The sequence below is a fragment of the Vicugna pacos genome, unplaced genomic scaffold, assembly GCF_048564905.1.
Source record: "Vicugna pacos unplaced genomic scaffold, VicPac4 scaffold_114, whole genome shotgun sequence".
Lineage (NCBI taxonomy): Eukaryota > Metazoa > Chordata > Mammalia > Artiodactyla > Camelidae > Vicugna > Vicugna pacos.
Window position 1 is genome coordinate 209,378 of NW_027328794.1, and position 15,368 is coordinate 224,745.

General features: G+C 43.5%; 1 protein-coding gene and 1 long non-coding RNA gene across 2 annotated transcripts in view; one reads left to right on the top strand and one right to left on the bottom strand.

The window, feature by feature from the left end:
- Positions 1–3,821: 3,821 nt before the first annotated feature.
- Positions 3,822–8,600, bottom strand: LOC140694967 (uncharacterized). The gene is made up of 3 exons (XR_012070621.1): positions 8,411–8,600; positions 4,207–4,368; positions 3,822–4,076 (listed from the first exon to the last, which is right to left on the bottom strand). It is a non-coding gene; the product is annotated as an uncharacterized lncRNA (long non-coding RNA).
- Positions 8,429–15,368, top strand: part of LOC140694964 (uncharacterized) — a 91,712-nt gene continuing 84,772 nt past the window's right edge. Inside the window, exons 1-3 of the mRNA XM_072957965.1 lie at positions 8,429–8,596; positions 9,050–9,189; positions 13,629–13,847. Of these exons, the coding sequence (XP_072814066.1) occupies positions 8,439–8,596; positions 9,050–9,189; positions 13,629–13,847 (517 nt within the window). The 5' untranslated portion in view covers positions 8,429–8,438. The remainder of the gene's footprint in view (positions 8,597–9,049; positions 9,190–13,628; positions 13,848–15,368) is intronic.

Genomic DNA, 15,368 nt, shown 5'->3' on the forward strand with positions numbered 1-15,368 from the left:
ACAATGGCTCCACCAAACTGCATTCCCACCACAGTGTAGGAGGGTTCCCAATTCTCCGCAGCCTCTCCAGTATTTATTGTCTGTGAACTTCTGAATGATGGCTATTCTGACTGGTAAGAGGTGATATTTGATTGCAGTTTTGATTTGCATTTCTCTGATAATGATATTGAACATTTTTTCATGTGCCTACTGGCCATTTGTGCGTCTTCATTGGAGAAATGTTTCTTTAGGACTTCTGCCAATTTTTGAATTGAATTGTTTGTTTTTCTTTCTTATTAAGTGTAAAAGCTGTTTACATATTCTGGGAATTAAGCCCCTAGCAGTTTCATTTATTGCAAATATTTTCTCCCATTCCATAGGTTGGTTGTCTTTTTGTTTTGCTTACTGTTTCCATAGCTGTGCAAATGTTTGTAAGTTTAATTAGAGCCCTCTTGTATATTTTTGGTTGTTTTTCTATTGCTTGAGTAGACTGCTCTAGGAAAACTTTGCTGAGATGTATGTCACATGTTTTGCCTATGGTTGCTTCTAAGAGGTTTATAGTGTCTTGTCTACATGTTTAATTCTTTAACACATTTTGAATTCATTTTTGTGTATGCTGTGAGGGAGTAGTCTAACTTCATTGATTTACATGCAGCTGTGCAGTTTTCCCTGCACCATTTGCTGAAGAGGCTGTCTTTACTCCATTGTATGTTCTCACCTCCTTTGTCAAAGTTTCAATGACCAAAAGTTTGTGGGCCTATTCTTGGTAAATGTGTTTATCCGTTCATTGATGGATGGATATTGTTAGTAACTTTTGGCTAATCTGAATGATACTGCTATGAATATTGATGTGAAATTTTTATGAGAATATGTTTTCATTCTGTTGGCTGTACAGTTGGCCCTCCATATCTGTAGTTTCCACTACATGGATCCAGATGGCTGATTGTAAAGGGATTCGAACATCCTTGGATTATGGTATCCAGGGTGTGGGGTTCCTGAAACCAACCACCCAAGGGTATTGAGGGATGACTCTACATATAGGAGTGGAATTGCTGAGCCATATAACTCTAAGCTTTTGAGGAAATACCAGACTTCTCCAAAGAAGTTGCACAATTGTCCCTTTCCCCTGGCCGCATATGAGGTTTCTCTGCCTCCTGAATGACATTTGTTATTGTCCATGATTTGGTAATAACCATCCTAGTGGGTGTAAAATGAGATCTCATTTTGATTTTGATTTGTCTAGTGATGTTGAGCATCTTTTCATATGCTTATTGGCCATTTGTATATGTATCTAAATTTGTGGTAAATTTAAAAATTGGGTCTGTTTTATTGTATTGTTCAGTTGTAAGAATTCGTTATATATCCTGGATGCTACTCTCTTATTAGATAAATGTTTTGCAAAATTGTTCTTCTATTCTGCACATTGTCTTTCACTTTATTTTTTTTAAACATTAAAACAATTTCTTTACAGGGGAGGTAGTTAGATGTAATGATTTATTTTATTTTTCTTGCTAAGCACGCACTCTCTGACTTGAGATACCCATTTCCCCTGTCATTTGACTTTCTTGATGATGTCTTTTGTAAGAAAAGGGTTTTAATTTTGATGAAGTCCAGTTTATCTGCTTTTTTCTTCTATCACTTGTGCTCTTGGTATTGTATCCAGGAAACCAAAGCCTATCCTAGGACCACAAAGTTTTATACTGTGTCTTCTTTTAGAAAGTTTATAGGTTTAATTTTTACATTTCTGTCTGTGATCTAATTTGTTTTAATTTTTATTTGTTATATAAAATATGGTTGTTCAGATTCCAGATTGATTCTTTTGCCTGCAGATACCCAGCTGTCCCTGCACAGTTTGTTGAATAGACTATTCTTTCAATGGGGTGTTTTTGGCCCCGTAGTGGAAAGCTGTCTGTAAATGTAAGTTTTTCCCCGTGGGTTTTTATTGTGTCTCATAGATTTATTTATCCAAACTTATGAAAGCATCATACTGACTTATTACTATAGCATTTTAGTACCTTTTAAAGTGAGTCTTCCAACTTTACTCTTCTTTTGCAAGGTTGTTTTGCCTATCCTGGGCCCCTTGCACGTCCATATTAATTTTGGGATCAGTTTTTCAATTTTTGCAAAGAAGTCAGCTGGAATTTTGATAGGGATTCCACTGTATATGTAGATCATTTTGAGGAGTCTTAATATTTTTAATAATACTGTCTATCATTCCATGGAAATGAGATGTCTTCCATATATGTAGATCTTTTAAAATTTATTTTGGTGATACTTCAAAAAGTTCAATGTACAAATCTTGTAAATTTTTGTTAAATGTATCTCTCATTTTATTTTTAATGCTGCTGTAATTGGAAATGCTGAGTTTCTTATGGGTGGGACTATATATCAATCTTCTTATTTCTAGAATTCCTTAACAGCAATTACCCTAGTTATATATTTGCTACTTAAATCTATCCACAACAATTCCCCACCCCGTGTTATAAGAAACCAAGACCCAAGTTAAGCTACCTGAACACCTATGTGAAAATGTGAAATGAGACCCTTGGGTGGGGCTTTGTGCAGATGATACTGGAGCTTATTCAGGATGGCTTCATCGTAATTTCTTTTAAACAACCCTTTCGGTGTATTTAGTCAGATACATTAAGAACATGCCCTTTTGATGTGCGGAGTAGCTAAGACTATGATTTTCAAATAATTTCTAGTGAGAGTGTTGTTCTTGAAACCTAATTTGCATCAATCTTTGAAGATTTATGTTTCAGGGGCTTTGACTAAAGAACCCCCACCTGTCTTTAATCAATAACGACAACTAAATGCTCAAGCAACATGTAAGAGCTTGAGCAAACTGCCCCCACCCCGTAGTGCTGGGTGGCTGCAGCTGCAACTGGAGTCAGCGCTTACCTATCCCAGTACGCTTGTGCTGATCTGCTCAAAGTGGTTCGTCCAACAGTTTGTCAGTAGTCTGTTGGACAAAGTCATTAAAAATTGATTGAAGGTTGCTGGAATGCAATATATTCTTATTAATATTAATTAAGCACATATTGAGTGCTTATTGTATGATGGAATTGTCCCTCAGCCTCACATGAATATTATTTCTCATAAAACCTCACATATTTCCTTGTTAATCTCACTTTACAGATAAGGAGACTGACAATTAGGTCTTCTCTCTTTCGGGGGAGCTCATTATCAATGATGGGAAGTTATAAGGAAAAAGATATTTATTCATCATGAGAAAACATTTTTCTGAGGGTCAGCAAAGAAGAAGATGAACACTGAAGAAGGTGATCATTGTTCAAGTGAGACAAGCCCTGGGTTGTGCGGAGTCTGCATCCCTGTCCTAGAGAAGGCACGTGTAGAGCTGCGTACTGGGTGAGGCGGCGTGGCCGCGCAGGGAACGCGGATGCTGGGCCGTTGGGCTGTGCTCAGTCCTGGTGGGGCTTTCTTCTAAGGGCAGCGGACCATCATTGACAGATTATATGTTGGAGAGTGGGGTGCTCTCGTAGTTCACTTTTGTCTTGTAGAATGCTTGGAAACATTTAGAAGGCTTGGCAGGAGGTGATGTGATGAGTCAGAGTAGGGTGGCTGCGAGGTGTAGCAGTGTTCAATTTTCAAGTGGTTTTCAGGCCCAGGCTTGTGGCTCAGTAGCCGTGTCAGTTTGAATGATGCACTCAAGGAAGTGAAACAATTTATCTAATCAATTGAAGCAGCGATGTACCCAATTCCCAGGACTGTTGTGGAGATCCAGTGAGATAACGTTTGCAGTGTGCAGCATGGTCCCAGCACAGAGTCAGTGCTGAGTGAGTGCCAGTGACTATCTGGTAGGTCAGGTGTGGGTGGTGGGACTCGGTGTCTGAGGATATCTGGGCCCTGAAGGAGGGGTCCATTCACATCTGTGAGTGATGGGTCTGAGTTGGGAGAGGCACGGAGAACTTAGCCCCCGACCAGAGGCCCTGGGCAGGACGGCTATTGGAGGAGCACCGTGAAGTCAGCTCTTTGCAGGTGGAGTTGGAGGTGCCCTTGTGACATCTAAGTGCAGTGTCACGAGCTGAAAGTGGAGGTCTGCGCCCAGGCTGTGCATTTTCGAATAATGTCAACTCCTGAGGACACAGAAGTATTGATCACTGAACGGAAGTCATACTTTACAGGACAAATGAATAGTAGTATCACCTCTGTCATCAAAGCTCACGTCTATTTATTCATCACTCAGTTTGCTAATTGGGTACTTACAGCTCACTTCACCGTCCTCCCGTGGGCTCAGGCTCCACAGAAAAGAGCTGGTGTGTCTTCCTCTTTTCCAGAAGAAGACACATTTAGCTTGTAGACTTCTGTACCTCGCCAGACTTAGGATATTAGTTTGTTGGTTTAATTGTATTTTCTGTTGGCCATGTCCTGACAGGAGAGAAAATTTACCTCATGGTCATTTTTCAATTAGCTGTTACTGAGAATTGCTGATCTGATACATAGTGTATGTATTATATTAACTTTGTAGAGTAGTTATCATTTTTCTGTCTTTGCCCTTTAATTTTGATTGCCCCTTCAGTGTTCTATCCTTTTTGGGGCCTTATTTTTTTTTAATTAAAAAATGTCTGTTAACAGTTAAGAAAACAAAAACAAAGAAAAAATGCACATGGGAGCTAAATTTAGAAAATGTCTAGTGTGTTTTCTTTCTCGGCAATGGAGGGTTCTAGAAACTCGTGAAAACTTTCATTACACAAGTTCCTTAAAATGCTGATTAAGAAATAAAACCTTCCTTCCTCATCTTTCAAGCTGCACAACTAATTGTCAAGAAAGTGAGGGAAAATTCTCAGAAGCCAAGACAAATGAGAAAGCAGGGTTTCTGGGAGATATGCGAGCCTTAGAATCCCTGGGGTGCTGGTTTGATCCTGAACTGATTTTCAGTTGCCTTGACAGGAGGGCAGGATGTGAGCCCCAGGCCTCTGACACTAGGAGTTGGATGGGGGATCATATTATGGGCCAAGCCCATCCTGAGGATCTTGGTTTACTAAAGGGTGAAATAGGAAAAAAAAAATTCCTCAAGGCAAGAAATTAAGGAAAGTCAATTTTGTTGGAAGAGGGGAAAAATAACAAATCCAAAGTAAGGATATAATTTAAAGTTGTTCTGGCATTAGAGTGACCACAAACACCTGGCAGAAAAGCACAGATACTCCTTGATTGATAAGTTGTGTTTTGAATGAATCAGTGAACAGCCATTCTGAAAAAGGCCTCCAGAGTCTTGTGGATCAAGATACTGGACAGCAAACACCTCCCTTCCAAGGTCTCATTCAAATAACCAGAAAGGTTTTAAAGGAAAGAAGCCATAATCATAGATCTATTTATTAACAGTTCTATATGCTACGAATTCAGAGGTGACTATGTAGTTGTCTCCTCTATTATGGACCTTACTTTCTCTTTGGGGAGACAAAATGACATAGTTGGTAATCTTGGTGGAGGGAGGTGTTAGTCTGTTGCAATTAGCCAGGAGAGGAGATTAAGAAAACAGTGAAGGGTGGGTGAAATTTTTAGCTGAGGACAGTCTTGTTCACTTGGCTTTTAATTGCAGGCTCAATGAACTGTCACTGGAGGGAATAGATCTTACGGAGGATGGACATAGCTCAGGCCTCATTGGAATGGACAAATGAACCTGGAGAAAGACAGTCAAATCTGTGCAGACATTAAAGTTCACTTGAACGTGCTGCATCCCTGAGCCAAAGATAGGACAAATATGCAGCAATTCTTGAGGACAGAAGAGTGGTTTTTAAGGTTCTCCAAGAATGAATCCCATGGAACCGAGATGGCCAGTTGTCAAACTGAGACTTTGTTCTTTGGACGGTGTACCCAGCAAGGGTATTGGCCTTTTGTATGTTTCCATTTGTCTTTAATACATGTCTGTTGATGAGGAAGTGGGCACAAATGTTTGACACCTTGTCGAGGCGATTTTGGATACCTGCCTAGAAGCACGGGCACAGTTGCGGCTGCTTCATACATCTTGCAACCCATCCCTTTCCCCGGCTCCGTGATCACGGCACAGTGGCTCCTTGTTGACCTGTCCGTTTCCTCTGTGACATCATAACCCATGAAAAGACCGGAGCATATTAACTTGGCTTTGTTAAAGTCAAAGAAACAGATCAAATGTGGAGTCAGATTTGTTCTTTCCTATTTCAGTAGTACCATGGAGATGGCAGTTTGGGCAGCTTTTTGTAGTGTCCTTGAGGCTTTCTCTCTCAGCTTCTTTGCGCCTCAATTGAAAACCCTTCATTGCTGTCTGGCCTGCTGGTAATGCACACTGCCGGTTTTGCCCTGAAGATGTGCTCTGTTTATAAACTCATCTCTACTCCTTGGAAAACAACTCAAGAAAAACTCAGTTGGTTTTCCACCAGCCATGGGCAGGGGTGAGGTATACCATGTTATTATTTCATAAAATAATAGTAATAATAGTAATAGTAATAGTACTAGAAATAATAATAGTATAATAATAATAATAATAATAATAATTATTATTATTATTATAATAATAAAGGAAGTCTTAAAACAGGACTGAGCACATTGGAGAGAGTCAATAAATGCTTTCTGGCTTAAATCAAAAGTGATGACTTAGTGATTCCATGGCTGCTGTATTTGCTAAGCTAGTTACTCCTTTGCTCCATTACACATTATTTTAACTGAAAAAGAAATGCAAGCAAAAGGTTAAAAAAAAAAACTCAAACAGAGCATAAAAATACACAAGTGAAAGAAGTTTTCCCTCATCCTCTGTTCTTTCAGCCCTGTCTGGAGATGCCACTGTTTACTATCTTTTGGGTGCTTTTCCAGATATGCTTTGCACATTCCCACCTATGTATGTAAATTCCTTTAAAATTTTAGTTATTTTTAACTTAAAGAGATTTAAATCCTCAAGTGGCTTCTGCCCGGGTAATAGAACAGAACAAATCTGACTCCATATTAGATCTGTTCCTTTGAATTTAACCCTATGCTCTGTCACCTAGGCTTCATCTTGCTTGTAAAAAATTGTTGCCTAGAGCCTGAAATACACAGGAGAGCTTATTCTGAAGCTCTGACCTTTAAGGATATTTAACATTTTTTCATTCATTAAAAGATAGCAAATTGCAGAATAGAAAATAACGTTTGTTTTGTTGGAGATTTACAGGGATCTGACCCACGCAGATAGCTGTAAGAACAAAGGATTGTAACAAGAAGGAATTCCTACACTAAGAAGTTTGCAACAACCAAGCGCGTAGGAAAGGAGCCTGAATTGTGACTTGGGGAGATGGTTTTCCAGAACATTAGTTTGCCAACTAGGTCTACAGAAACTTGCTATTCCAAGCCCCAACATCTGGTTTCCAAACTTATTGGCCTGTCCTGCACTGAGGAGAATGAATTTGGACTTGGTAACACTCCTATCTACCTAGAAAGCAGGGCACTGGAGCTGAGTGTTTTGGAAACAGGCCAGCCAAGAAACAAGCACCAATCGGAGTGCTGGAGTACTCAGAATTATTATGCCGGCGGGCTCAGAGGGGCTTCTGCTCCGAATTTCTGAGCACCTCCAAGACGTGCACATGAGGTTTTAAAGACTTCAATACAAGTAAGGGGATATTAGCCAATAAGACTCAAAGAACAAAATGCAAGGAATCAGTACACTGGAGCTTATCAATTTGTAATAGTTCACATTACTGACACATGTTGAGCTTGGAATTACGAGTTAGGTTGTTAGCCCAATAAACTGACACTAAACTTCAGATTTTCGAGATAGCCCAGCAGAACTTAGATCAGTAAACCGACACTTATCACACTTAGATTTGTGACTTAGCTTGTTAGCCCAGCTGGACTTTTCCTTCACATGAGGACAGCTCTCCCACCCCCAGGAAACCACTGTGAGCCCTTGATGTTTCCACTAGGTTGGGGTATGGTTTACCCAGGAGGGATGGGGACTATGCACCAACACTCAGGCAGTCTGCTCTGTCTGGGGCTCTGATCTTGTACCACACCACTCCCCGCCAGCCCAACACCTGGGACAGTGGAGCTAAGGCAGTGATCCTTCCTGCCTGTTTCCCAGCGTGTAAAAGGGGAATATGTACTCTTCCCAAGGAAGTTCTGAGCGACAACACCTGCGGGTGCTTGGTTCTCAGAGCAACAGAAAACCCAGCTCCGCATGGGGGCAACGGGTGTGATCCCCGTAGTGTTTCTGCAGAAGCATCTGATGGAGGGCTGGATCAGGGAGGTAAAACATGAGCTGCGGGACTTGAACGGTTACAGAAGGGTACAGAGGTAGGTCTGCCATCTCAGGGTGCCCTAGAGGTAAAGCTTTTTCTCTCCAACTCCGCTACGACACTCCCCTATCCAGACCCATCCCTTCTCTGCTCTTCCTGTCCATCTGTATCCCTCCACTTTTCCCCTCTTCTCCACCCGCTCCCATCTTCTCCCTCCCTCGCTGTCCCACCTTCTCTCGCAGAATCCAGAGAGGATCCATGTCCCTCCTGCGCATGCGCTGTCGGTGCCTGGTGGTCCCCTGGTTCGAAGCTCCATGTCCGAGCCGGGGATTGGCCCCAAATGCTTCTCAACTCTGTCGCCCGTTAGGCCTTTGGTTCCTGCCTGGGGCCGGGGCTTCTGGCTGTGGAAGTGCAAGGTGGGGGGATCCAGGGAAAGGGTTCAGGCGGCTTCGGGAGGGTGATCCGCCTTTCACAGCCCCCAAGGGCGCCAGTCAGCCCGTGTTCAGGTGAATTTCTCTGGCCAGACCCTTCTGACAGCAACACCTGCCCCGGCGCCCCGGCCACAGCTGTCCAGGTCCAGGTGTGCGCCTGCCACCTCTCACGCAGCCGGGATCCCCTCAGTCCACGGCTGGCGTCCCCTTCCCCTCTCCCGCCCGCGAGTCCTCTCCTCCCGGGCTTCCTCTCCTCGGCCGCCTGCCCGTCCCCACCAATGGGCGGGCTGTTTCCCGGGCGGGCGTGGTCTGCGGACCTGGACGGGAGCGGGCGGCTTATGCTGGTGCTGGGGCTGGCCTCCGAGCGGGGCTGCAGCCCGCACCCCCCCTTTCCCTCCCCCCTAGGGCTGCCCTTCTTTCCCTTTCACCCTCCCTCAGGACCAGCTCAGTGGCGTGTGTGCTGCTCCCGGGGCTGAGGGCCTCTGGCTGTAGCGCCCAGCTTCACCTGGTGGAGTCGGGAAAAGGGAGCATCAGTGCTGAGCAAGCTTCTGTCTCCTCCCTCAGTGTTTCTGCCGCAGGTAAGTATCTTGAACACTTTCAGGTGTTATGATGGCGGTGCTTGTTGATGTCACGTGTTTTTATAGTGAGAGGGATTAACAGTGGTGAAAGCAGGGCTTGGTTCTGTTAAAAATGAGCTGAAGGCATGAAGCTGTGATATCCTCCTTCCTTCCCTCTCCAAGGGTGAAACGTGTGACAGTCAATTTTAAAAAGATAGTTACAGTCCCTAGCTAGCCCAGCCCAGCTAGTGTGTGTTAACAGGAACAGCATCACCAGAGGCCTTGGAGACCCAGGGATATTGCAGTCCTAAAGAACTCCTGGCACAGTTTTGTTTGTATTGGTTTTTTGTTTTTCTTAAATTGTGGGACAGACTAGTGGTATAAAAAGAAAAATATTTGTCAAGAAATATTTTTTCATATAACAGCGTTATTGTGATATAGTTCACACACCATGAAGTACATCCATTTAAATGGTAAAATTCAGCAGCTTTTAGCATATTCACAGTTGTGCAACCATTATTATTCCAGAACGTTTTTATCACTTCAGAAAGAGCAGTGGAAATTAATGACCTATCCACCCCTCCCCAGTGGTGGTTGTAAAGAAATTTCTTGGCTAATCTTGACCATAAATTCACTTGTTACATTCCAAGAAAAATCTGGTAGGAATTCTAATCAGAATTGCAATGAATCTGTCTATCAAAACAGGAAGAATTAACGTCTTTATGGCACAAACTTCTTCTACCCATGAATATATTTCGGACCCTATATTTTCCTTTGTCCAGAGCCTGGCCCATGGGAAGTCCTCACTACTTGTTGGGCTTGTGAATGATGAGATTCTATACATCGTTAGTTGCAGCTGTAGCCTTTCACAGAAGAGAAAAGAAACCTCAGTGAAGCAAGTGACTCTCTGATGGTCAGAAAGAGTGACAGCCATTGCTGGAGTGATCCAGTGGACTTGGTGTTTACAACCAGAATTCTCCACCACCTACAGCTAAGGGGATTAGAGTGTTCTTTTATTTTTTCTTAATGGCGTTGCTTTTATTTTTACTTATTTTTTAAATTATTTTTTATTTAAGTGTAGTCAATTTACAATGTTAGTTTCAGGTTTACAGCAGAGATTCAGTTATAAACATATGCATATGTATATACATATGTTTTAGATTGTTTTTAGTATAACTCATTACAAGAAATTGAATATAGTTCCCTGTGTTATATAGCAGGTCCTTGTCATTTATTTTATATTTACTAATTTGTATCTGTTAATCCCTCCTTTCCTGCCTGCTAAATACAGTTTGCTTTCTATGTCCATGAGTCCATTTATAGGAGCACCATTTTTCCTAGTAATATATGCTCTTTGGCTGCTTTCAGTTTCAGTAATTCCATCTTATCTGTGGGCGCTTTTCTTCTGGTTGCCTTTATGTGGTTTGCACACGTGGTAATAGAGATCTTTATTTGGGAGAACTCCAGGTCTCGTGTAGTCCCTGGTACAGAATGCCCACTGAATTGATGATTGAACTGGGAAAAAAGCACAGTAAATGCTGGAATTTCCACTATGGTTGAGAATTCCAGGTTTCAATAACCTGTTTAGACAACCTTACTATTGGCTGCACCCATACTGGGTAATTTGGTGGAAATTCATGGTATGGTGGTGTAGAGACGGGACCTTATATTCTTCTTCTCTTTCTATTTTCTAACACTCATTTTCCTGGGCCTTCCAGATCCTCCCCCAGAAGTGCCCAGGGCTGGCTTGGTGCTGCACTGAGGCAATATTTGTTAATAACGCCCTTTCCTCTTCTCCTCTGAGCCTCCGTTTCTTTCTGTGCACAATGAGCGCTTAGACTAGATAAATACTTTTCAGTTTCTTTTAAAGCCATGTTTCCTTTGAGAAACAGAAAATGCAAATATCTCCTCTCAACCCAACCCTTTAGATTTTGGTATGTCCTCCAAGGAGTGACATAGCTCTTTGTGAAAAATTGATGTGATTTTGATTGCAGGTGACACAGAAAAGACTCTTCAGAGATTTATTGCAGGGAGAGGGCAGGAAAGAGGCAGTATGTGACACTTTCTAGTGTGAGCAACGGAGCAGGGACTTGGATTTAAATACGGTGTCTGACGTGGCCTCTCTCTAATCTTGTAGAATGTGATAAACTTCTCTACCTCAGTTTCTTGATGTGTCAAGTTGGGGTGATAATATTTTAAGGCTTCTGTGAAACATTATACAAATAAGACATTTGTGTCTCGGTAGAAACAAGATCTGCTAGGGATTCAGGGATTTGTTTAAAAAAAAATTCTTGTCCATAGCACTCTGTCTGTGTGTATTTAGAAGTTCCTGGAGGGTGAGGGTGAGTCTAAAGTCCATTGTGGGACAGGTGGCCCATATTTCTCCGTGTCCCAGTTTACCCCCTACTCCCCAGTCCTCTTCCTCAGTCCAGGATGAAGTTCCCTAGTAGATTTACACAGAGGTCTTGTGGAAATGGCTTTTCATTTTATTGTTTCACCAAGAAGGGCTGCCATCATGATCTCTGTGGTCAGGTTTTGAAGGGCTGCCATCATGATATCTGGTAAGAATTCTATGCAATTTGGAGTTCCAATTTAATGAAAAGAAAAAAATTACAAATAGAAAATTAGAACAAGGGTGGTGACAGGGGCTCTTTTAAGTGGACACCATTAGCTTTGTTAGCTTCAGGTGCTGTGGCCTGTTGCCACGAGGACCCATCCTCTTGCTCTGAAGTTGGAGGGACTAGTGGGCTCAGTGGGAATGTTAACTGAGTGTATCTCATGGGCTGGGCATTGTCCTATTTGTACTGTGTGTTCCTTATTTGAGACAGTGAGCTCACCTAACCTCGATAACCTCTTTAAAATATTAGACTTTTAATTTTGAGATGTAATGTAGATTCCCATGTGGTAGTAAGAGATTATATGGAGAGGGCCTATGGACCCTTTGCCCAGTTTTCTTAATGGTTCCATCATGCAGTGTTGGGGTACAATTCATTACTGACTCACTAACAATTTGAGGTTTGTGTTATTGCCCTTATTTCTATTCACGATTAAACTGGGGCTTCGTGAAGCACACAGGCCTGTCCAGGTCACCCACATTGTTAATGCAGCGTCGGGTGAATGTGGGCTTGGGATTTCCAGGCAGTACCATTATGATGGTTTGTGGCAGGGAGCAGCATTCACTTTGCTTGTTTATTCATTCATTCAACAAACATTTATTGAGTAAACTCTGTGGGTCAGATGCTTTCATAGAGTTATCTGATTCTTCAGCAGTACTGAGAATCAGGTAATGTTTATATTTTTTAATCTGAGAAAATTAGCTCTGAGAGGTTATAACCCCCCCAAAGGAAGTATAACTCATAAAGGAGGGATAGAACATGTGTACAGTCACCTCCTTTTATGCAGGTGGTACCCTATGCATTTTACATTTTCAAACATCCGTAATCCAGATATATTCTTGTAAGGCAAGGCTATTTTTTAAATTGAAGTATAGTCAAGTTTACAATGTTGTGTCAATTGCAAGGTGTTTTTTGACTTTTGAATTAAAAAATACTTCTTCAGGAGGGAAATTAGGTGTATTTATTTGTTTGATTTTTTAAAATGAGGTACTGGGGTTTGAACCCAGGACCTCGTACATGCTAAGCATGTGCTCCACCAATGAACAGTAGCCTCTACCCCAAGGCAAGTTTTCTTATCCATTATTATGAAGCTTAGGAGTTCAAATAAATTGAATAGGAATCCAGATCTTTTGATCCTACTGTGGTCCTTCTCTTTATATTCTGCTGAAGGGGGTTGGGGAAGCATTTCCTTTGTTCATTTCTTTATTCAGCATTTTTGAGCACTGACTTTGCATCAGGGCCTTGCTAGGTGCTTGGAAATAGAAAATAAGAAATGACCTTTCTCTGCAGAGGCAGGAAGCCTAGACCAAAAGCTGGGTAATGTGATCCGAGCTACAGTAGCCATATGCAGACTCTGAGGACAAACTGTACCCTTGGATTTGCTTTGGCTTCCCTTGTCTTCTGGCTGGTACACACCAGGTCACCGCAACCCAGATGGGCCCGTAGCACACAGCAGAGAATGTACCTCGATCTCCTCTCCCCTCTCGGCAGGGCCTGCAACATGAGCATCCCTGACTACGTGCAGTGTGCTGAGGACCACCAGACTCGTCCCGTTGTGGTCCAATCCATAGAGATCATCTCAGAGGAGAATTTCTTTTGCATCTATCAGCTACTCACCTCGGTTAGCCATATCAGCCCTTGTGGCTCCCGGTGGACACTCTGTATCCACTACAGGCACCGCTATGTGCCCGAGAATCGGTGGAGCATCTTCCAGAAACACCCCAAGGTCGTGGGCCTTGTCACCATTACCGAATGTCTCTCTGCCAAGGCCTTCGAGAAGCTCCACATGCAGAGGAGCTGTATGGCGCATCGCTTAATGACTCTCAGCTTTTTGTCTTTGTGCAGCATGGGGAGGTAGCCGAGCAGACGCGCACCGACGTTGCCTTCAATCTAAGAGTACTGCAGGGTGGTGGAGAAGAGGATCGAGGACTTCACTGAGTCACTCTTCATCTTGCTCAAGTCCAAGTGGCTGGATGGTGGCCCCAAGAATTCTGGGGACAAGATCCCCCTCCCCTGCATCCCGTTTGAGAAGGAGGACTTCATGGGACTGGACACAGACAGCAGGTAAGTTTACCTGGAAGCCAGTCCACCTTGGCTGTGTGCTGGATTGCTTCCCTACATCCAGAAAGGGATCAGCAAGGAAGAAGTCAATCTTGTAGCCAAGGGGGGAGGGAGGTGCAGCCCGCCGGTTTCCAGACATTTCAAAGTGAATCCGCCTTTATTTCAGAGAGATCCTTTTAGAGTTAGTGTGGACACTTACTCCCGCTTTACAGCCAGGAACATGGTGGGACCCCTGGAGTTGCTGTCCAATAAAGTAGCCAAAGCCACTGATGCTAGGAGCACTGGGGAGGAGGCTGGACTCAGCTGAGATGTGCTGTAGGTCAAATGCACATCAGACGCTGAGGCTTGTCTAGTAAAAGTACATAAACTATCTCTCTACTTCCTATATTGATTACATGTCAAAATAATAGTATTTTACATACAGTAGATTAAGTAAGATCTGTTCTTAAAATCACATTCTAGTATTTGTTTTTTGTTTGTTGGTTTGTTTCTTTGTTTCAAATTTTAAACGTGGCAACTGGGAAACTTTCTTTACATGGCTCTCATTTCATTTCTGTTGCGCAGCCTGTCCTGGTACATGCTCATCCCTTTGCTTATAGATGAGATGCTGAGCCCCGAGAGGCAGAACGAGGCGCTGGTTGAGCTGCGGCTGGAGCCGCTGTCACCTGCCTCCCAGGCCCAGCACCTTTTCAGCTCAGGCCGTCTCTTCCTGCCCGACAGCCACCATGCCAAGTTAGGACATCAGAAACACCGCCAGGGACTTCCTAATGAACTCCTTATGCAGGGAAAGGCGTATCACGGTGTATGGGACAGAGCAGGGAAATGTTCATTCCCACTTTGTCCCTGTGATTAAGTCAATGGCCCCACTTTGCCTCGGAAGTACAGATGAGCTCTTCTGGGCTGCCTACCCCCCACCTTCTGCTCTGTTTCCCCATATATCTATCGTGTTGTCCCTCGGGCTGAAGAGGGTGAGATGCCTTTGCCGAGACGTGGTCCCCCTTTGCTGGGGTGAGTGAGGGAAGCTGTGTCCCCCCGGCCTACGGCCTCGGTCCTTGAGTCTGGAGAGGGCTCATGGTGGTCCCACAGGTGGCGGTCAGAAGACCTGGCATGTGCTACCGGGCCCGCTTTGGAGGTGGTGCTCTGTGATTCTTGAACTTACCTAAGATCAGATCCTACTTTCTGGTTGTTGGTAAGTTGGAGGAGAAGATGCTAGAGAGTTGATAAAAAGAATGTCTAGACCAGCCCTGTGAGTGAGAAGCACAGGGGACACTAGTCCCACCTGCGAGAGCCCACCTAGCAGGCTCTGGATGAATTTTCTGTTCCTCCCCGGAAATACCTCTATGGCTTAAGGAAGAGGAGAGGCATGTCGTGGCCATGATCTGTACTTGTCCTCACAGGGCCCTGTGATCTACATGCCCGCACTCCCCATCTGCTTCTTGGAGATGAGCTGGCATGTTTAGGAGCCTGGGCACTGCTGAGGGCATAGCTCCCAGCACCGTGCTACACAGAGTCTCGCTCCGTTCA